General features: G+C 31.8%; 1 protein-coding gene across 2 annotated transcripts in view; it reads right to left on the bottom strand.

The window, feature by feature from the left end:
* LOC148621265 (DNA mismatch repair protein Msh3-like) overlaps nucleotides 1-20,364 on the bottom strand; it is a 28,732-nt gene extending 8,368 nt beyond the window's left edge. For both annotated transcript variants that reach the window (XR_015921134.1, XM_088575425.1), the window contains exons 1-15: nucleotides 20,159-20,364; nucleotides 17,911-18,471; nucleotides 14,904-15,020; nucleotides 12,737-12,854; nucleotides 11,653-11,774; nucleotides 10,031-10,197; nucleotides 9,335-9,441; nucleotides 7,593-7,707; nucleotides 6,624-6,818; nucleotides 5,055-5,190; nucleotides 4,421-4,608; nucleotides 3,558-3,726; nucleotides 2,319-2,383; nucleotides 1,472-1,588; nucleotides 456-563 (exon numbers count right to left, since the gene is read on the bottom strand). Coding sequence is in view for 1 of the 2 variants with exons in the window: in XM_088575425.1 (XP_088431551.1) it covers nucleotides 456-563; nucleotides 1,472-1,588; nucleotides 2,319-2,383; nucleotides 3,558-3,726; nucleotides 4,421-4,608; nucleotides 5,055-5,190; nucleotides 6,624-6,818; nucleotides 7,593-7,707; nucleotides 9,335-9,441; nucleotides 10,031-10,197; nucleotides 11,653-11,774; nucleotides 12,737-12,854; nucleotides 14,904-15,020; nucleotides 17,911-18,471; nucleotides 20,159-20,323 (2,450 nt within the window). In the remaining variant the exon portion in view is untranslated. The remainder of the gene's footprint in view (nucleotides 1-455; nucleotides 564-1,471; nucleotides 1,589-2,318; nucleotides 2,384-3,557; nucleotides 3,727-4,420; nucleotides 4,609-5,054; nucleotides 5,191-6,623; nucleotides 6,819-7,592; nucleotides 7,708-9,334; nucleotides 9,442-10,030; nucleotides 10,198-11,652; nucleotides 11,775-12,736; nucleotides 12,855-14,903; nucleotides 15,021-17,910; nucleotides 18,472-20,158) is intronic.
* Nucleotides 20,365-22,579: the final 2,215 nt, after the last annotated feature.

Raw genomic sequence — 22,579 nt, 5'->3', positions numbered from 1 at the left:
CATATTGTCTTGCTAGGAATACCCCTGTTTGTACAGGAAGTTGATTTCCAGCAGTACCTTAAATCACTGACAATGTATACCCTATCTATATAAAGCCACAAACCAAATTTGAAATCCATCTATATAGTGGGAGCTGGGACAATTGTGATGAAATATGGACAGATGTACAGAACGACAAACCAACAAGGTGATGCCAATATTTCGGTGCACCTGGTCCATGCTCCCAGTTTTTAATGGAGTCCGAGTTGCTCATTTACTTTGTATGCATTATTTTGGTTATTTTATGTTCTTTGTTATGTTTGTCTGTTTTCCATGTTTGATCTTGTCCCTGGATTACATTCTTTTGATTTCCACTAGGATCTTGGTTCCCTTGAGTACTCTAATAATAACACGTGTAGTAAGGTCATTCTGATTAAACAGGATATCAATTGCATAAAAATATACAGAAACAGTACCGACAATATCCATGCAGTCTTGCTACAGATGATAAGGAGAATAAACAGTCCAGGGTGGCTATGTGATGTATTGCTTTCCTGTACTGCTGGTAATCCTCTTCAAACCAGCTGTAAAGGGCAGATAAAAATAAAATAAATATTCTTTTAAACCCTACAGTAAATTTTTCTTCATTTGGTTGTTGTTGAAATACATGGAGATAATGAATCCAAAATCTTTCTTAAGATAATGTCTTATCTTACAGCAAGTAAAATATTAACTCTATGGGATGAACTTGCCAGGTCTTCCCTTGATTAAATGATTAATCTGAAGCAATGTCTTAAGTAGCAGTCTTTTTAAGAATCATGCAAATTCAGAAAATTGTGATACACCTAAAAAAAGGCTACATATTTTTAATTTTGTTATTATCTATATGATGAAATGTATAATTATTCATTCCAATCTGTCTGCTCTAATGAGATAATCCACATGGAAAATCCAATAGCTTTTATTGTATTTTAGTGTCATTTACAGAGTAATCTCCCTTAATTTTGAATTCTACAGTACATTCTAATATAATTTTTATCTCCTAAAAACAATATGTTACTTTCTGTTTACTGTAACATTTTAAACAAAATATCAAAAATAAAAATACGTAGGCTTGCCAACCATGAATCACATTTTGCATGATCCTTATGTGGTATGCTACTTGACTGAACAATTAGCAAGAAGATCATTATATATTTTTTTTTTGTTTTTTTTTAATTTATGTTTGACAGAAAGTTAAAATCGAATAGAAAACTATGAAATATATTGTTTTCATTGAAAATCATTACAGGCAAGAAGCTAACTTCATCATTTGGTAAAATATGGAAAAAGCAGAATTTTATTTTAAAGAGGAAGAAAATCATGTCTGATTGTTTTCCTATAAAATATGGGAAATATATAGAACAATAACCATTGTAATAGATGAATGGATAGACTGACATTAAAAAACATATGTTTTCCCTGGAAAACAGATGCATAATACTAAAAGTACCCTAAGAAATGCAGCCAAGCATCTTCACAATCTTTCTTCAGTTGTTCCCTCAGCTGGTTTAATCTCTTGTAGGTTGCTTGAACAAAGGGTGGATGAAATCGGCTCACTGCTTTAGTACTGGAAATAGATTACTCTTTCTCAACATTGACTATTTCTTCTTATATGTATATACAGTGTTACAGTTAAATGACACAAAATAGTCCTATACATGCAAATATGTTTAGTATTACAGTATTAGTGAGATAGAGTAAAATATTTTGTTTCCAAAATTATATTTTGACAGACATTAAGTAAAAAAGTGAATTTACAAAATCAAACTTGAAAGAACAGTATCAAATTGGGCACAACATGGAGGTGTCCTAGGTTTGAATGGGGTAGATGGCAAAATTGGAAGTAAATATACAGTAAAAAAAACAGAGTCGTAATGATAAAACCAGGATTTGAAATAGCGAAAAAAAAGCTAAAAAGCAGAAAAAAAAACATCCTGCTCTTGTTAGCAATAATTCCCTTTCAATTGAAACATAATTATCAGCAACTACATGTTTATCATTTTTATTTGTTCTTACTGCCTGATGTTTTTCTATCTCCGGCTACTGTTGTGATATTAAACATCAGGCAATATCCAATGACAACATGTCAAATCAGCTATGATTTCACTGAAAAACACAATAACATCAGTTTTGAAGGTCTCAACAGAATATCACATCTCACGCTGTTAGGCTTACTGGGATATTTTCTGTCTCGACTTCAAAATTGCCATTATTCTGTATAAATGTATACATGAATGAGCATAATATTGTTTTATAGTCTATTGTAGGGACAAAATTATCATCAAATATTTCTATACCTGCTGACTTTGAACCAGTCTTTAGGGACAACATGTAATACTTTATTCTTTACTTCCACCAGGTACTGAAAAAAAAGATTAAATAGATATACATAGAAATAAAATACTTGTAGTGTATAAATCAGTTAAATAAAGGTTTAGAAAATAATGTACGTTGCAGAGATTGGTTGACAAAGCAATAAAAGTAAAAAAAAAATAGAAAATTTAAGGAGGTAGACCTAGGGTAAGGGACATAACTCATGAAGTCAGTGATATGTTTGCATCATACACAATTTCACCTAAGCCTCTCAAGCTTTCATTTGAAGCAGAATAAAATGGATTCAAGTTAATTAGATGCTTACATAAGATTGATGTAAAATGCTGAAGACAAACATTCCAGTGATTTTTAAGAGTTGTTTCCCTTACCCTAGGTATACCTCCTTAAATTTCAATAGAAAATCTAATGAAATCCATGTATTTGAAGTTGAAAATCCATCAAATACAAAATATCAGGAAAATTGATGCCCACAGATAAAAGAATGTTAAAAGTATAAAGGCCATAAAAATTCCCAGATTCTTTTCCAATTTTACTGAAAAAATTGGGCAGGGGGACAAATTTAATTTTTTATTTTTTTATTTTTTCCTTCAATAACTGTCACTCCAGCCAAATAAAACTATTGTTTTTTTTTCACCATTTATGTGTGCTTGGTGATTGATTTTACAAGCACAAACAAATAGCAACAGCTCTATCAAAGTATATGTGTCTATACTGCTACACCTCTACCAGTTTTCATAATTTGAAACCATTTTTAAAAAAATAGCAGTGAAAAAGTTATGATTTTCAAACAAGAATTTCCTACTAAAAAAAAATATTCTCCAATTATACCATTTCTGGACAAGACATAGATTATTTTCAGAAATTTGAGATGAGAAATATTTTTCACAATGCATTTTGAAAATCTTCAAAAATCAGGGCGGGCGTGAAGAATTGGATTTGCAGGGATGGGATTCTAGGATTGTTTTTCTAGGAGGAGTTGCGCTCCTTTTATTTTAACATGTGAAATCCTTATTTTAGATTATCTCCCTTTGGAGTCCTTCAACAGTACTTATATTCCTTAATGCTCATTTACATATCACCAAACTTCCTATAAAATTCCATCAAAATCCCATGAGCGGTTAAGGAGTTGCGCTTACAAGAAATGTGGACAGACGGGATGATTTTTACATTGGCATAAATTGTTAGGTTTTTATTGCTTTTACCTCAGTACCCATAACTGTAACATAATCTAAGGCTGGCTGTTTGAGTGTTAGTCTGACTGTCCGTCTGTGTCCTAACATTTCTTTCTCAACATCCTCAATCTCTTTCTTCCTTTGTTGTACATCAGGAAATAAGCTCTCATCAGAAAACAGGTGGGTTTTGTCCTTATCTCTATAATATCAAGTTGAGAACATATATTTAAAAAACACTTAATTGAAACTGTAATTTACATTTATACATTCATTTAATTTGCAATGTGGTATTTTAATTTCTTCCTGACATTAAGGATTGACTTTAATAGCTGAAATAATTTGATATTATCTAGTTGGCATTTGATAATGATTTACAGACAATGACAATAGATCATGACTAAGAGTAATCAAGGGAACCAATATTCTAGCTGAAATCAATAAAATGTAATCTGGGGACAAAGACCAGACATGGAAAACAGACAAACACAACAAAGAACAAAAAGTAACTAAAATAATACATACAAAGAAACAAAAGTAAATGAGCAACTCGGACTCCACTAAAAACTGGGATCACTGGTAGGGTAAGAGTCCTCTGCTTTTCTAGAAACACCCGCCAAGTTGCTCATAAAAAGTCAGGTCAGTGGTAGACAAAAGAGGAAAGAAAAGCTATGACCTCTTGAACAAATCAGTTTTCATCGAGTAGATGAATACACTGTAACGATCCATGAGTTCATGATGATGACCGTGATTAATTGTTTATGGTTTTACATCCAATGACAAATATTTTATGCATTTTAGGACAAGAACAATTTACCAATCAAACAGACCCTACTTTATCCTAGTCTGACACATTAAATTATGATATATAAATGATATAAAGTAATGACATTTACCTGACATTATTCTCACAAATAGTGTTCAGTAATGACTTGACATCAGCCAGAAGATCTGGTATTTCAGTAATTATTTCTTTGAGAATATCTGATGACAGACTGCCATCAAATTGTTTGGATACTGCTTTAATATCCTCACACCATTTAATTAAAGATTTACATACTAAGAAGAATTCTAGCACAGAACACTGAAAAGTAAATATAGACCGAATGACAGAATTAAAGCGTCAGTTACAAATGTTATACAAGTTGTGTGAAATCAATATAAAATTGCCAGCTGCAAAGGTCACACCGTAAACAGCAGAAGGCAATTATGGACTTTATAACCAAGGTGTTGGGATCTGGCACAGAATTAGTTTCTGACAAAGCTTTAATATGATAATAAAACAAATATAGGTAATTGGAACTTGAAACAATCAAAGCAGACCAGATATTCTCCGATTATACCATATCTGTTGGTAAAATTATTTTTTTCAGCTTCTAAAAACTATAACACAATCATTCATTGATTTCATTAATTTTCAAAATTTAAAAACAAGTCTTGAATTCCTGTAAATTTTTCAAGTACATTAAGAGTAAAAGTTCAGTTTACAAACAAATAATCACTTCATTCTCCAAATATATTCACTTTTACCTTTTTATAGAAGATGGAACTGATTCCTTTCTCCAAGTCAGGTGTGTGTGATAATGAACTTTTGAGTTGGTTGAGGATCTGGTGGTTGTCTCCCTCTATAAGTTCATGTACTGCTTCCTGTCTGGATAGTATCTGTCTAAATAAGGAAAACAAACTAAAAATCATTGAGATGGAATCAATCTCTGCGGGCCCACCATGGCAATTAAGCCATATATGCTATAAAATTCAGGTGATCTACCCACATGCTAAATATCAAAAACCCACATTAAAAGACAAAAAAGTTACAGCCTCAACAAGAGTTAAAGGGGCAATTAAAAAAATAATCAGAAGGGTTCCTGAGGTACTGGATTTTAGAGATAGTACCCTAGTCAAAATTACAGATACATATTTTGAAAACCCATGCTTCCCCTGTTGAACTTACTATAGCAAAATGGTTTCACCAAAGTATGAAATTTCGAACTCCCCCTTCCGAACACCTAATCCTGGCCAGTGTGTTAAGAACAAATTGTCGGTTGTAAAACATGTAAATCTGAAATTAATCATTTACTTATAGTAACATTTACTGTGCATATCATTAAAACTTATCTCATTGAAAAATCAGATTTATACATGATGTTTCATGAGTCGATGAAATATATCTTTGAGCTATCAATATAGGCCATGCCTACAATTCAGTGAACTACTTTAATTGAATACTGTGTATTGCCTATTTTCCATGAATTTTAATGAACTGTAATTATAAGAATTTTATTTTTTTTATTTTTTAAGTTTCATTGATGTGGGAAAGTGTTGACCAGTCACACATTTTTTATATTTCATTGATGTGTGAAAGCATTGACTAGTCACACATTTTTTATATTTCATCGGTGTGTGAAAGCATTGACCAGTCACACATTTTTTACATTTCATAGGTGTGTGAAAGCATTGACCAGTCACAATTTTTTAATATTTCATTGGTGTGTGAAAGCATTGACCAGTCATACATTTTTTATATTTCATTGGTGTGTGAAAGCATTGACCAGTCACACATTTTTTATATTTTATTGGTGTGTGAAAGCATTGACTAGTCACAGATGTTTAATATTTCATTGGTGTGTGAAAGCATTGACCAGTCACACATTTTTTATATTTCATTGGTGTGTGAAAGCATTGACTAGTCACAGATTTTTAATATTTCATTGGTGTGTGAAAGCATTGACCAGTCACACATTTTTTATATTTCATTGGTGTGTGAAAGCATTGACCAGTCACACATTTTTATATTTCATTGGTGTGTGAAAGCATTGACCAGTCACACATTTTTTATATTTCATTGGTGTGTGAAAGCATTGACTAGTCACAGATTTTTAATATTTCATTGGTGTGTGAAAGCATTGACCAGTCACACATTTTTTATATTTCATTGGTGTGTGAAAGCATTGACCAGTCATACATTTTTTATATTTCATTGGTGTGTGAAAGCATTAACCAGTAACACATTTTTGACATACAACACTTTTACACATTGATGTAACATCATAAAGGAACCTTTAATTCTTAAAAAGTGTAGCAACTTTTTAATTTATGTACCTGGCTGAGAGAAGTGGGTTTTTTAACCAGGATTTCAGCATCCTTGCTCCAAACTTTGTTTTAGTCTGGTTTATAGCCCAGAACAATGAACCTTTCTCTTTACCATCTGTAAGATTCTGAAATACTTCTAAATTCCTAAGAACAGTGGACTGTAGTTGCATGTGCAGAGATTTTGTAGAAAACTGGCATATATTGCTGAAATGATAAAACAAAAACAAAAAAAAAAAACAAAATTAACAAAATTAACAAAAAAAGTTTGATCTTACACTCAACTTATTTCATCTATCTCTACTCGTCCAAAAATTGAATACTTCACTCCATCTATTTCTAGTGGGCAAAAAGGTGTGCACCGGTGTTTTTATTCAAACCATTACTCGTATAAAAGATGTTCTCTATATATTTTCTTCTACGGGTGCACCTGGTCCATGCTCCCAGTTTTTAGTGGAGTCCGAGTTGCTCATTTACTTTTGTTACTTTGTATGTATGATTTTAGTTACTTTATGTTCTTTGTTGTGTATGTCTGTTTTCCATGTCTGGTCTTTATCCCTGGATTACATTCTTTTGATTACCGCTATAACCTTGGTTCCCTTGATTATTCTTTCTAAAGGTCAAATATGTATAGTACACAAATCTTTTCAGAAAACTTTTAAATAAACATTCCTTGGTGTTTAGTGTTATTTAACTTCAGGAGCAAATGACGCAAAGAAATAAACTTTAATCTTCATAGTATGCAGTGCAGATGTTTAGTCGGTATATTTTTTTTTATTTCAATGAAGTAAAATATACTTTCAAGTGTAACTCAAGTACTTAAAACAGAGTATGTAGAATAATTTTTGAATATGTGAAATCAAATATCATGTTTGACATTTCTCCCTGTGTTCTTGACAAAAATGCAAATTATTCTGTATTATGTAATGAAAATGTACCTGCCATTATCATCAGTCAACATACTTTACCAAGACAGTTTACCTGGTTAGTCTGAGGACTGAGCTAAGACCAAAATCTTTGAGGTAGACTAAAACACACGAGAAACAGCTGATCACAGGTTTTGGTAAATTGATAATTTCCTGAAGGCGACTTGCACCTAAAATATAAACATGAAGTTGCATGTGATCTCATGCTATGTATACCCTCACTCCTCAGGAGGTTGATATCAGACATCATCAAACAATTGTTTACAATGGATGTCCCATCTATATAAAGAAACACACCAAATTTGTATTCATCTGTCATTGGGAGCTGTGTAATTATAACCAAATTTGGACAGACAGACGGATGGATGGAATGACAGATGAGGTGATTCCAATATAATGCCCACTGTATAGTAATTGTAACAATAAACAATAAAATACAAGTAACTAGAGAAAATTGATATAAAGAGCAGAAAAATTTATTTCCAGTGAAAAAAAAACAATAAATGCATTAGACACTTAAATCACAGCACTTAATGTTAACCAGGATTTATTTGTATTCAGCACTGTGTTAAATTTGTAAAGATATGAATGAGCAGTCCAAACAAAAAGTATTTACTGTGAAAGTACTTTAATTCATGGATACCAATTTTCTTGGATCAGGGAAGAAACACAAGTTTGTGGATTCTTAATTTCATGATTTTTCAGTTTTCAGTTTACACATCAATGGGAATCTACTATTCGTTGGGAACCAAATTTAGTATTTTAGCCTAACCATAAAAACCACAAAATTGGTACTCCATGAACACTAGAACTTTCACGGTATACAAATAGAAGAAAAGATGGACGAGAGAACCACTGTTTTCTCATGGACTGTTGAACTGTTACACCTTTATAAACCAAATACTGAATAATCTGAAAACCTGTGTTTGAAGCAACTACTGATAAAAGTCCCATTATATCAATTTTTGTATTTGAACCTTGGTTAAACAAACACCTGTCTAAACATTAAAACCAAACACAATTTTTAGTCCAACTGAGTTCAGTTTTGACAGGTTTCACTGTACATCTTTGAATGGAGTTCAGTTTAGACAGTTTTCACTGTACATCTCTGACATGGAGTTCAGTTTAGACAGGTCTCACTGTACATCTTTGACAGTATATGTTTTATAGTGAAGTACTTACCATTACTACAATCTGAATCATGGTGAATGAGTATTATATGCATACTGCCTGCAGTTGAGGGTGGCATACTCGATTACCAAATAGAGGAAGAATATTGCCCAAGAAGAAGTTGAGGGTAATGAGTGTGGTGATCCAGTATCCACCCTCAACTGCAGGCAGCATGTGTTAAATTATACTGAATACAACTAAGTTAGTGTTAGTTAAATATTCTAAACAATCTGATGCATCATTCTTTGGTGGAAACTGATGTTACAATCTCATTTTTCTATGCATAATTTTTGTGTCTTCTTTCCACCCATATTTGTGAAAATTACTGATAATTATTTCATTTAACTTCCATTTTTAACAAATTATCATCTGATGTTTTTGTTTAGCAGGAAGTAAGAAAAAAAAACAACAGAATGGAAAGGATAAGAAAAATTTTGCTCTTTACTTCTTTACTCAAATTCAAATATACCACACATCCGAACTTGCTGAGAAAGGGTGGTATACCAGAATAATGCATCTTTGGAAACCAACAAAAAATGTAGAATTGTATATGAAGAATAATTTAAAGAGTACATTTTAATTTGTTTTAAGGGGAAATCACTAACCTTAATATGAAACAATACTTACATTTGGTATCTGATTTGAAAAACTCTGAAACATTGTTGAAAGCTTGGTCAAAGTCAAAATGTTCATGGGTCTGTTTTTCTAGCCTAATTTGGTCATCACCTGTGGTACTACAAAATAAAAAAACAAGAAATCTGAGTGATGGCTCACTATTGAAACCCCCGCTTCCAATCATGATATAAGGAAAATAAACAATGTCCTTAGTGAACAATTCAATTTTCCTAAAAATGGATCCCACCAAACAGCATACCTACAGGAAGAATGTGCTAAAATTTCAAGTCACTGTAATGAGCAATTGCTGAGAAAGTGTAAGGGAAAAAAATCGTTGCTAGCTCATGGTAAACAATATGATAAACTGAAGTCTTCACAAATCATATCTTAAACAAAGTATATGGGAGTATTGGGATGACAGAAACTTCAAATTCTACCAATAGCTTGAAACAAATAGTTGTACAATGTATATTGCAAACTGTTTTTGAAGTTTGATGTTTTTAGCAGCATGTCTAAGAACTTCAAAATAAATTCTGCAAAACATTTATTCTTTGCTTAAGAACTTTGTGTTTCACTGTGTGTCCTCCAAAATTAGAATTTATTTCATTAACCTTTTTGCCTCAAAATTACAAAATTTTACATTTGCCAACATAACCCACCATACAGTATTAGTGTAAAACTTATCTCAGAGGATTGTTCTTACTCTACCTTATATCAATGATGCCTTTAAGGTATTTTTCAGTTTGCTCTGATAGGTTATTGGGAACCAGTATTTCTGCAGGCTGTATATGAGTTATTCTGGTTTCCAGTTCAGTTCTCATCTCATTGTCATTAAAACAATCATAAATGATGTCACCAGTTGAAGGTTGTACAGCCTGCAAAACAAAATAGTGATTGGTAATTATTTTAAAAAGAGAAATAATTTAAGTTAGATTTCCACATAAAAAGGCATTTGTACATGTAATACATGTATTGTATGTACTAAATCAACTTAATTCCACCAGCAATTTACTTTCACTAACTTTGCCATAAAGAAAAATGAAAATAAATCACTATGAAGAAGTCCCTTCATTACTCAATAAATATTAGACAGAGCAGAAGTCCAAATATTAAACAGCGGCAAAATCAAACTGATACCTTGGAAACACAAAAATAAGTAAACCAGAATGTTTCAATTAGATTTCGAATTCAGCCAAGTCTAATATTCAGAGGCTCTCCATTTAAAATTTAGGAATACCGTTTGATATGGGTGGCACAACATTAATTTTTTTTTCGCACTGATTTTTTAATTTTTTTTATTCCAATGTAATATTTGTATTATATAAAAGTTATGTATATCAAAGATTATGTTAAATCACCAATTAATGGCTCAGATGATGATTTTTAAATTTTCCTAACAAAGCAAAAAATTTGTCCATAAAAAAAGAGTTATCCCCTTTTTCAATTAATTTCAATGCTATATAAGTAAATTATTTCTCTTTAATCGTTGCAGTTAATCAAAAACCAACATAAACTTTGAGAAAGGATACATTGGTGATATGAAATGGATGAAAGTTTTTTTGAAAACAAAATTTGTCATGTGCCAACAACTGCCTGGTTGCCTCTTAAAACAAAACACTCATTGAAATACATGGGTTGCTATTAATGAAATGCAACTAAAATAAATGTATATTAAGGAGGTAGACTTAGGGTAAGGAATACAGCTCTTAAAAATCATTGGAATGTTTGTATTCAGCATTTTACATCAATTTTATGTAAGCATCTAATTAACTTGGATTCATTTTATTCTGCTTCAAACGAAAGCTTGAGAGGCTTTGGTGAAATTGAATATGATACAAACATATCACTGATTTCATGAGTTATGTCCCTTACTCTAGGTCTACCTTCTTAAAACAAACCTCAAAGCTTTCATTATCTTTTCAGTGAACAGGCTTAATGGAGAAAATGGACCATCTACACCTTCAAAATGTATCAAAGGGGGGATGGAGCCCATTGTGATTTTGAACCACCGTCCATTTCCACTTTTTGAACTGTCTACATTTTGACAGTAGCCAGTTCTTAATGAAACCTCTGCTTGAACCTGACAGCCAAGTAGAATTGATTTATTTCCATCATCACCAAAAGAGTAGACATGTATGTCAATATTATTATTTGTCAGTAAAATATTTCCCAAGCCATTCAGTCCATGGAAACTCACTTTAAATAAACATACATGCCTTGGGCTGACATTTTCATCCCATGTGGTTGTTGTATCTTTGACACATTAACCATACCTGTTCTCGTAATATACATGTATTTTGGTTTACAATAGATTTACAAATCAAACATACCAGAATTCCAATACATGTCTCTTTACTTTTAACTATAGGTACATCACAGATACAGAATAAAAATGATGTTTGTTCTTCCACATTGACTTCTCCAGTTATCTCCCCTGATATTGGATTCACATCTACAAATATATATATATATATATATATATATACATACATGTACCAGTAAAACTTCTTGGATAAATAAAATTAACAGATGACAACATCTTTGTCACATGTAACATAAGGAGAGTCAATGACTCAATGCAAAGATTTTCTGTAAACGTACTAATTTTCACAGTAATTTTTTCCAACAAATAAATGTTACATATACTTCTATTCTGATTTTTATTCTTCTATATTAAAGAAGGGTAGTTGTGATGCAAAACCATGCAATCATGATTACTAGGAGTAGAGCAGCAGCAGCAGTGGTAAAAAAGGACAAATAACTGAAGATCTTATATTTTAATTACTATCATCTCTAAGCCCTTGAATGGATTGAAGATTGGTGCATTACTGTAAAAACTGGTCTTATAATGGGACATTAAATGATATCCCACCACATTCATATGACATTGTGTTACCTAAACTCACTAAAACCCAAAAAGAACGTCTTTAAAAATCAAAGAAAGATAATTCCAATTCATCAAAAAAAAATTTCTGATGGAAAAACAATTTAAAATGGTCATAACTTTAGTGTAAATAATTCAATCAAACTGAAATTTGATCTGTATTTTATGATACTCAGTAAGTATACAAAGTTAAAAACAAATCCTCAATATCTTCTGAAGTTATCATCTGGATACCATTGGGGGACAGACAGACAGATTCATGGACAGATGGATAGACAGGCGCACACCCAACTTATTGGAAGGTATTACATAATACCTAACCACTTCACACTGCAGGGTATAAAAATAATTCTAATCTTTTGAACCGACAATGTGAAAATAAAAAAGTTATTTCAATGGGATTATTTGATAAGTCATTGCTATCGATATAGCAAGTATACATTCATTTCTTCCATTAGACATCAGTATCTTAACAGCAAGCATAATGTACAGCATTCCTAATTCAGCTAAATTTTTTTTTAAATTCATACCTTCACCAATGAGAGTAGATTTTGTATACAGTGAATGTAACTCCCTGGAAAAAGGAGCACTCTTATTGTCACCCGCTGCCTTCAAAGCTGCCGTCTCTGTTTGCTTTACAACACCAACCTAGTTCAATATTGTAAAAAAAATGTTATAATTTGTTTCTCAATTACATATAGTTTAACAATTCCAATAAGTCCTTGACAGATATAAAACTTCCAGTTCACTCCATACAACATGCCAACATTCACCTTTGTTCTATTGTACTTATAAATATTACACAATGATACATGTACAAATGTATTTGACAAAAATGAAATCAAAATAGTAATAAAATTTACTATTAAAAGAATGCTTCGCAGAAATTGTTTTGCTCTTTTACCATAAATAATTTATTCCCAAATCATCCCTCACTTCATGAGGAGATTAAATATCACAAATCAAAAAATGACAGGCACCAAGGCACTAAACTTTAGCTTGAAATCGGCAAATAGTTCAAGAGATCTGACATTTACAATTCAAATACTTAAAAGAAAACCAGATTTCATAAAGAAAAAAAAATCTTCGATAATAAAGGAACTGGTGATTAATAGGAAATTGGAACAATATCAATGATGATATATTTATTTTTAAAGTACCTAACAATAATTCAACAAAAATATAATATACATGTACATGTAATTTCATTCAATCATCCACAAAATAGATATATATGATTATTATTTCAAAACTTTACCATCTCTTTCATACTCAGTATTTAACCCTGTCTCTTTAAGTAAAATAGAACTGTCCTTGACGAGATTTGTATGTATATACCCCTACTGCATTATTTTTCACAAAACATGTTGAAATCTTAAATTCCTGATAACATGCACATCTTCATATAGTGAGCTAACACTGTTAAAAGTTTCATCCATCAATTGATGATATGTTTTTCAAGTGGTGAAGGGGCTGTGGATTTGTAATCATGAAAGTCGACACTGACATAGGTTTGATCCCAAAATCAGGCCTTTCATTAAGAGGCTGTACCATGTACTTTTACCCTTCTAAACTACTGAAAGGTACCTCCAGAATTTTAAAATTTCATACATTTTTATAAAACAAAATGAAAATGATGAAAAGCACCTCCTACAAAACCAAAGGTACCTGCACTGCAAAAAAAATAATGAAACCTCAGTAAATGTGTCCAGGTTTCCAGGAACTAACCCTAGAAAGGCGGTTTCACCAATTTTCCTGTCTGAAATATCGGGCTTTCCTCCCCTAAAAGCCAAGTGACCAAATGAGAAGCTCATATAAACCTCTCCGTCAGTTAAAAGCATTTCAGTGCTTATATTAATTGTTGACTTGTACATGCATGTGTTTTTGCAGATGTTAAATACAATTAATTTTTTCCTTTAACAAGCAGTAAATGCGAAGTAGTGGACAACATTGTAATAAACAGGAGATTAGGACCTGGTTTCATAAAGTCTCATATTGAGATTTTCATCAAATCCATCCTCAACTCAAATTTCGACCAATCAAATTGTTTGAAAATGAAGATTTGAGGAAAAACATAGGGATTTGAGGAAAATCTCGATTTGAGATTCTTTATGAAACCAGTCCCAGTATATATCCATGTATAAAACTTGCATTGTAGGGGTATATTAAGTCAAGAACACCATAAAATGGAGTATAGTGGGAGCGTTTGTTTTTTTTTTTTTTTTATTATTATTTATGGTTTACAGGAATAAATATCTATATTAATTTTTTGTGAAAACAATTTCACATCAAGAATAGCAGAGCTATTACTAATTGCAAAACTTTTAATTTACATCTCTGCCTTATTTAGTCCTAAACTCAGCCTCTTTATGCAAGTACAAACAGTCATCATAAACAGCTTCACGGGTTTGAAGAAATTAGTGTTCTTGAAAATTTTTCATCTCAAGAAAACAGAGCCTATAAATCAGTGTTGTGACATATATTGTTTTGGCTCTACTTATTCCTTGCTCTAATTTTTCACTTCTCATTTTTATGGAAATTTCAAATTTTTTACTTCCCTCATTTTTCATCACTAAGAAATTCTGCAGAGATGTAAAAATTAATACAATGGTATAGTATAAGACCAAGAAAAAAAGATGATGTTATGGTTTGTGTGATTAATCAAGTGGTTATAGGTCTGCAGAGGAGATTCATTACCTTGTAACCAGCTGACACTAATCTTCGGACATGAACGAACAGTCGATGAGTAGGTATTGATGCTGTCTGGAAATTATGATCAGGGTGGCAAAATATCTTTAACACCTTTGCTGCTATCTGAAAACAAAATGACAATATTGATGAGTTAATCTTTATGTCTATACTTCTAATTCTGAAATGAATTCTGGATCTTTTTAAAGTTAATGTAAATATACCTCAAGTATATTATTTTTATGGCAGCCATCTTTAACAAGTTCTGTAATTTAAACCAATTAAAAAAATTTCTCAGTTCTCACCCCCTCTCTTGTATCTTTTAAGAGTACCCCTCTATCATTTTTTTTTCACAATATCAATAAATTAATCCAACAAGCATCTTCCTTACAACTTTTTTTCTAGCTATGAACGAAGTGAAAACAGCCCTTTACGTTAAAGAAGAGGTAAAAAGAAATGCTGCCCTACCTCCTTGGTTTCCGTAATGGAAGGGAAGTGCCAGGAAAAAACTTGGTATTAATTTATGTGGTTTTCAAATTCCATCTTGTTTACTGGGTAACTTCTTGAAGATTGAAAGTATAGGACACTTACCCTCCCGATTCACCTGGTCCATGGTTGCTCAATTACTATTTCTTTGTACTGTACATGTTATTTTGGTTATTTCATGTTATTCATTGAGTGAGTCTGTTTTCCCTTTCTAGTTATTGTCCTTAGATTATACTCTTTTGATTACTTTTGAATTCTTGGCTCCCTTAAATTATCTTTAAGTCTAAATATCCTATACGTATGTGTATATAATATAATGCTTCTCTGGACGCAGTTTGAAACAACCACAGGTGTCGAACCCTGAACAATTAGGGCTATTAAAGACACACCATTCAAACTTGATCCAGCTTTGACTTCTGTTTTATAATTAGAAATTTGACACAGAATAAGAATTTGACCTTTTTGGCCCCTAATTCTTAAATGATTCCAGTGACAATCTCCAAAATCAGTTCCAACCTTTCTTTGGAGGTATGGTACTCATTGGTAAAATTTCTGAGATCTATTCCCTTTTACTCAAATTATCATCCAGAAATCAGAAAATTTCTTGTTTCTGGTCATTTGTGGTCCCTAATTATTTAAAATATGATCAAGTCAGAATCTCAAAAGTAAAAACATCAGAAAAATGCTTCTTTCTGTCCTGTTTTGGTCCCTACTTTTACAAGGTTCAAGTGTTTACCCAAAATATAAATCCCAGCCTGACCTATGTGGTATAGAATGTCATGTAGCAATATTGCAACCATTCATATGTAGTTATAATCTTATGAAATGTTTGTCTTTGGCCCCTTATTCCAAAATATCTTGGAGCAATAGCTCTGTAAAATTGGAACTTTGTTACAAAATTTCATAAAGATCAACCGACTAATATTCATACTATTATAAGGCATTTTCATTTTTTCTCAACTAAAGTTGAGCCTATATTTGTAAAATACATCATGTTTAAGTCATGAAAGTATGGTTTTAAGTACATGTAGAAAGTGTAATTTTTAACATACACACCTATTAATGCCCTGTGCAGGTCCGGGTGTTAAAAGAATAGGCCTGCAGCAGCACTAAGTTTGTCGTATAAGGCGACTAAATAGTGCTCAGAAAACTAGCCGGGGGCTAAGCGCTCCGCCCACAGAGCAACTGGGATGTGTGCCCCAGGTGGTGGAATGGGGTACCCCTGGCGTGTTACATGCTGGGGTTGTCAGACTATAATACGGAAAACCTGACCGCAAACCATAGTGGTGCACCGTGTTGGGAAAGATGCCACGTTCCTCGCACGTTAAAGAATCCAGCTGTGGTATTCGATAGGAGTAGGAACCTTTGCGCTCCGCCACAGGAGGCTAAATTGCCCGACCTTACCCATCCCCCCTTTTTCCAGTGGCAATCAAAGTTTGTCGACCCTATTGTCCTTATGTCCCATCCTTTTTTTTTTCATTTCATGTTCATTTTATCATCCATTTCATGTTCATTGTCTGAATATAGCTGAAATATTGCTGCTCGGACGTTAAACCCAAACAAACAAACAAACAAACAAACAAAACACACCTATTAATCATGTCTTTTATTACAATACACATATTTTTTTTTGTAGGAATTTTGAACAAAATATAAGTACACTGTATTTTAAAATGTTACCAGCAAATATATTTTAAAAATTTACAAATTTCTCTGTTCATTGATGTATTTTTTTAAAGACAAAGTGAAAAATGCATATTTATATGAATAAATCAAAATGTTTCCCTCATTTTTATTAAACCTTGAGTATGAAGAATGCCTGACCTGTATGTTATAGATGTACAAATGTATGTCTGGTACTATAAAATAAGTGGCAACAAGCAGAAACCGCTACCCTGTCTTGAGCAACTGAGTTCACTCTAGAACTAATGCAAGTTCATGCTGCTGATTGTAATATGTGTTTCTTCACAGTGTTGTTCTATGTGTCTTCTATGTCTAAAAATTTTGTCTGGTTTTGTGTTATGGACTTCAAAATTCAAACCTCCTTAAGGCTTTTAATGTTTAGTTATTAAAAACTATCAGTCTGGCACTGGACAAAGACTGGGGGATAAAAGGCTCTTAAATATGATCTGTTTAAGTTGTAATTGAACCTGCACAAGAAAAATCTAATCATGCAATCAGTCTATTTGAAAGCGCTGACACGAGAGATTTGCTTTCTTGGTGACAGCATTTATTATATTTTAGTGCCACGATACTCATGGCTTCCATTGTGCTCATCATCAGTAATACACTTGGATTTATGTGATATAAATCAGTCTCCTATTCAAAAGCTATTGTGACCTGGTTTTAAAGCGAAAATTACCAATTTTGTTAATTTTGAAGAAAAAATGTATTAGGGTCGGTCGGGCCTAAGGAAAAGTGTCCATAGATGACGATGACTACAAAGTGGACAACTACAATAACGCCATACCATTATTCTATCATAAAATTTCTGCAGTTGTATAAAATGAAAGCTTAGAATTATACAAACCTCTGCATCTTCCCCAAACATTCTATATTTGTAACCACATTCCACCAATAACAGTGCATCAGGATACTTATCTTTTATGTCCAGAAATTGTTGTTCTAATGGTGTATACTTTATTTTTGTTTGCTTGATGATGGGGGATTTCCCTTTAACTGATGTCACATTCTGGGATGAGTGAGAAAATTTAGAAAATTGACTTTGTTCTACCATAACACTATCACTATCATCATCATCAGTGGACATCTGGTGATCTATAAATTGGCTTCTCAGATCTGGAGCTTTAGATGAGAAATTGTTCTTCTTCAGAAGTTTGACATTGATCTCATCTCTTTCACAGTCCTGTCCACATTCAAATTGCTTTAACTTTAATTTTGTTGTGTCACTCAATAAAGACTTTGAGGAGCAGGGTTGTTGATCATTAAAATAATCTCCATTGAAATTTTGATCTGACTTTGGAGAAGAGATACTAGATTTTATTTCTGCAATACATTGTCTTTTGGAGGGAGGATTTACATCTTGGCCTGGATCATTCTGATGCCTTTTCTTTGAAGTTAAAACTTGATCCTGAAAATTAGTTACATAAGGTATACACTGTCATGATACACATGTAAATGTAAAGGACCAATGACTTTTCCCTCGTGAAAGTTTCCTAATTAGTGAAAAAAATGGTTAAAATAATCCCTAATACAATCATTTCCCAATTGGTAGTTGAAGGGTAGGATATAATGTTTCTGTTCAAAATTACTTTGATTAAATGGTTGAAGACTTCTTTTTTCAATTTTTAAAAAGATATATATTGATAAAAGTGATGTAGAAGATTAAAGACCATAAAAGGTGCATTTGCTTTCTTTTATAATTTGAACAAAATAATAATCTTATCAAAAATGTTTCAGGTACACATCATAGATTAATTATTTGTTTGTGGTTGACAAGTAAAATTCTTAATAATGAAAATTACAGGTATTGAAAATGAGCCAGAAATGCATTGGATTTCAAACTTTTTAGACAAGTGGCCAAAATTGTGTAAGTTGGCAGGTATGAATATGTTTTGAAATGTTTCTAAATTTTTTTTTGGCAATGGCTCCTTGGCCATGCATTCCAAGACAGAAAGCCTCTTCAGGCTAATCGTCCACACATCCGGTTTGCGTCAATAACATATGGAAACGCCCAATAAAGGCATGACTTTATATGTTGTCCTATTGCCCGGGACAAGTAATACTACTATTTGGACAAGTGAAAGTTAAATCATACTTGCCCAGAATACAATCAAATTCTATTCATTTTTCAACATTCATTTACTAAAGGACAACCTACAATTCAATTTGGGCAAGTAAAGTTTTTATCAATTCGTCTGATAAGACAAGGTTCATTAAATGTAAACGTCATACCCTGCTGATTCAATATGGAAATATTGTTGATCTTATCTGCAAATGTATGACTATTGATGACTTCGCAAACTGTGTCCACATTTAATAAACTGATCAACTTTCTAATGAAATAAATTTTGTTTCTTTTGTACTTACTTGAAAATGGACAGATTTTATGTTGGTAAGACATCTGATACTTTTGATAATTTCGAAAACTTTGTCAAAAACTATATGCAACTATAAAAAAGAAACTCTTGAACTATTGAAAGTACTATCAAACAATTTAACTATGTAAGACTGACATACTCAAAATCAAAAGTTTCAAATCAGATGAATAGAACAATCATTTTGACTGTATATGTATATTTTCATAATAAAAATAAAATGAATTTCTCAGTATCTCCACAAAACTTCCTTCATAAAGCATTTCCATCACTATTCCGCATGGGAATGACTCAAACTGGATGTGTGGATGATTAGCCTGTAGAGGATTCTCATTAAAGAATGTGTGGATGAGCAGCAACTGTGTTAGTTTTTTTTTTCATTTAAGAAAATGTTTTGAACTTTTTGGAATAGTGCAAAAATGTTTATGTATAATGTGAGCTTTATACATTGTATTACTAATAACCAGTTAGTATTGTACTTTCCCTATGTAGAATGTTTTTCAGCACAACCAATATACTATTTAAAAAAAATGTTCTTAAAAAGTTTTGTGTTAACTTTGGACATCGTTTAACTAAGAAGTCTTGTATGTCATAAGTCACACACTGTATCATATATTTCAACTGGGCGTGGAAGGTCAGGCTGTTTTTCTATCTAGCAAGGATAATATTGTATGCATAATTCAATGTCAAAATTAAAATCAAATTTCCAAACTAAGAAACCTTCTCTAAAGTCTTAGCAGGTGAATCGTCTTCGATTTCAATAACATCGTTTGTCATTGAATCGCCGTGACATTTCGTGGAGAAGAACTTAGAAATCGTTTCCTGCTTTTTGTCGTCTATTTTCTGCTTAAGCTTGGTCAAATTTACGCTTTTACGGCTAGACATCGTTTTATTATTTTCCCCCGGGATTTTTGCAATGTTTGCAATTTCACCGGAAAAAAGAAAATAATTGTAATTTTGATCGACTTCGGTAACAAATCCGGCCCAAAGTTGGAAAGAGCATCACGATGTTCAGATTGGAAAGTCCTGGGTTCGTTGATGGATTTTTGGAAAATGTTACGTATTATTTTTTTTAGCGTGCCAAAGTGGACGAAAAGCCGTATTTTCTAACAAAGAGTTATTTTCCTATTATTATAAATTCATTTTCTAATATTAAAAAATCGTAAGAAATTCAATTTCTGACATTTAGAATTGAATTTTTAATGTCAAGAAATTAAATTAGAAATAAAAATCCTTGCTAATGTAAAAAAAAACTTTTTCTAATATCAAAAATTCTTGTAATTCTTAATATAAGAAATTGCAGTTCTTATATCAGAAATGTATTTTCTGATATAAAAAATGAATTTCTAATATAAGAAAATTATTTTTTAATATAAGAAAAAAGATTTTTCAATATTAAAAAGTTAGAATGCTGGCTATGATTTTAATTCTATAAAACTATTTTTTTTAATACAAGAAATTCATTTTCTTATATTAAAAAAAAAGATGGTAGATTTTCTTACATTAAAAAAATATTTTTTGATATTAGAAATTCATTTTGTAATATTTGGAAATTAATTTCTATTATAAGAAAATGTGTTTCCAATATATGATCATGTTTTTTTTAATATTAGAATTTATTTTTTTGATATCTAAAATTTGCATTTGATGGCTTGGTACTCTTTAGTAACCTATTTGGGGCTTAAATTTATCTACACCAAAGACATGAGCTTTGACACAACCCTTTACAAACAGGTTTTTTTCTCTTGCATTCAAAAAGGAGCTTAGTTGCTATCTTAATTTAATACCAAACCATATGATATTCAGACATAGTCAATGATAGAGGTGATTCATTGTGCACAAAAAAAAAAAAAACAAAACAAAACAAAACAAAATAAAAAACAAAAAAAAAACAAGTGATGTTTTTTTTAGTCTTCATACACCACATTTTTCAATGATAATGGGTTTTGTAGGAAACATCTGCTGGTAATTATGATAGTATTAATATTGTCATTCTTTAATATGTGCTGAGCTAGCTTTCAGTAACTGAAATCATTCTTTAATTGGATATCTCATTTTGTATATTTGTTGTATTAGAGAGTTATTAAGAGAACCAAGATTCTAGTGGAAATCAAAAGAATGTAATCCAAGGACAGACCAGACATGGAAAACAGACATACACAACAAAGAACATAAAATAACCAAAATAATACATACAAAGTAACAAAAGTAAATGAGCCACATTGAGCTACATGAGTAATTTGTATGTTGGGGTACCGTTATCCCATGAAGAGAACTGTATGCATTACTGAGTAAATTATATGGTTTGTTTGATGTTTCAGTTCATTTTTTAACCTTACACTAAAAGGGAATGGATAAAGCCTTACAAAACTAGTTAAACCTCACCGCAGACATGTACCTGTCCAGTCAGTAGATGTTGGTCATTCATGTCTTCGCCTTGTTATTTGACTTTTTAGTTCATTTAAAGAAGTGTTATTGATCTGTTACTGAGGACTTTATTACTTTTGTTGTCTGGGTCTTTCAGAGCTTAAATTACTAAAGGTATGTTTACACTTGCAGACCTTTTGGTGATTTCTGAAAGTACTTACTTTTTTTATACAGGTTACACAATGGCACATTTGTTGCATTTCACCATATCCTCATATAACCTGCTACTTAAGAGACTTTCCATGTAGAAACCCGGCATATTCTATGATATGGGCCACTCAAGATAAATTTTATCCCACCTTATCTTTTGTTGCAATGTAATGTATAACACATTATGATATCAGGAAGAACATGGATTTTTCTGTATCAAAAGTGGACGACTCAGATTGTATGTTCAAAGTACCCTGACAAATCAAACAGATCCGAGAGTTATTTCCCTTTATCTTTGATATTGTAGTGCTTTTAAGGAATTGATTTCAATCTTACCATTTCTGTGAATTGCAAAACGATATTCATTTTTTTAGAATATTCAAGTTTGCGATCTCAAATAGATAAAAATATTTTGAAAACAAAATTTGGCATGTGCCACCTCCTGCTTGGATCTTTCATGGCCAGTATCTTAAATCTCCTGTGTTGGTCTTCAGATTCTATATGTTACATACGTTTTAATTTTTTATTTTAATTGTAAATTTCCTTAATTTCCCATAGATTATC

Source organism: Perna viridis, chromosome 3 (genome assembly GCF_037379345.1).
Source record: "Perna viridis isolate PV_CMFRI_1.1 ecotype Kerala chromosome 3, ASM3737934v1, whole genome shotgun sequence".
In the NCBI taxonomy this organism is placed as follows: domain Eukaryota; kingdom Metazoa; phylum Mollusca; class Bivalvia; order Mytilida; family Mytilidae; genus Perna; species Perna viridis.
The sequence above is the reverse complement of the archived record's forward strand: the minus strand, read 5'-3'. Positions and strand labels throughout refer to the sequence as shown.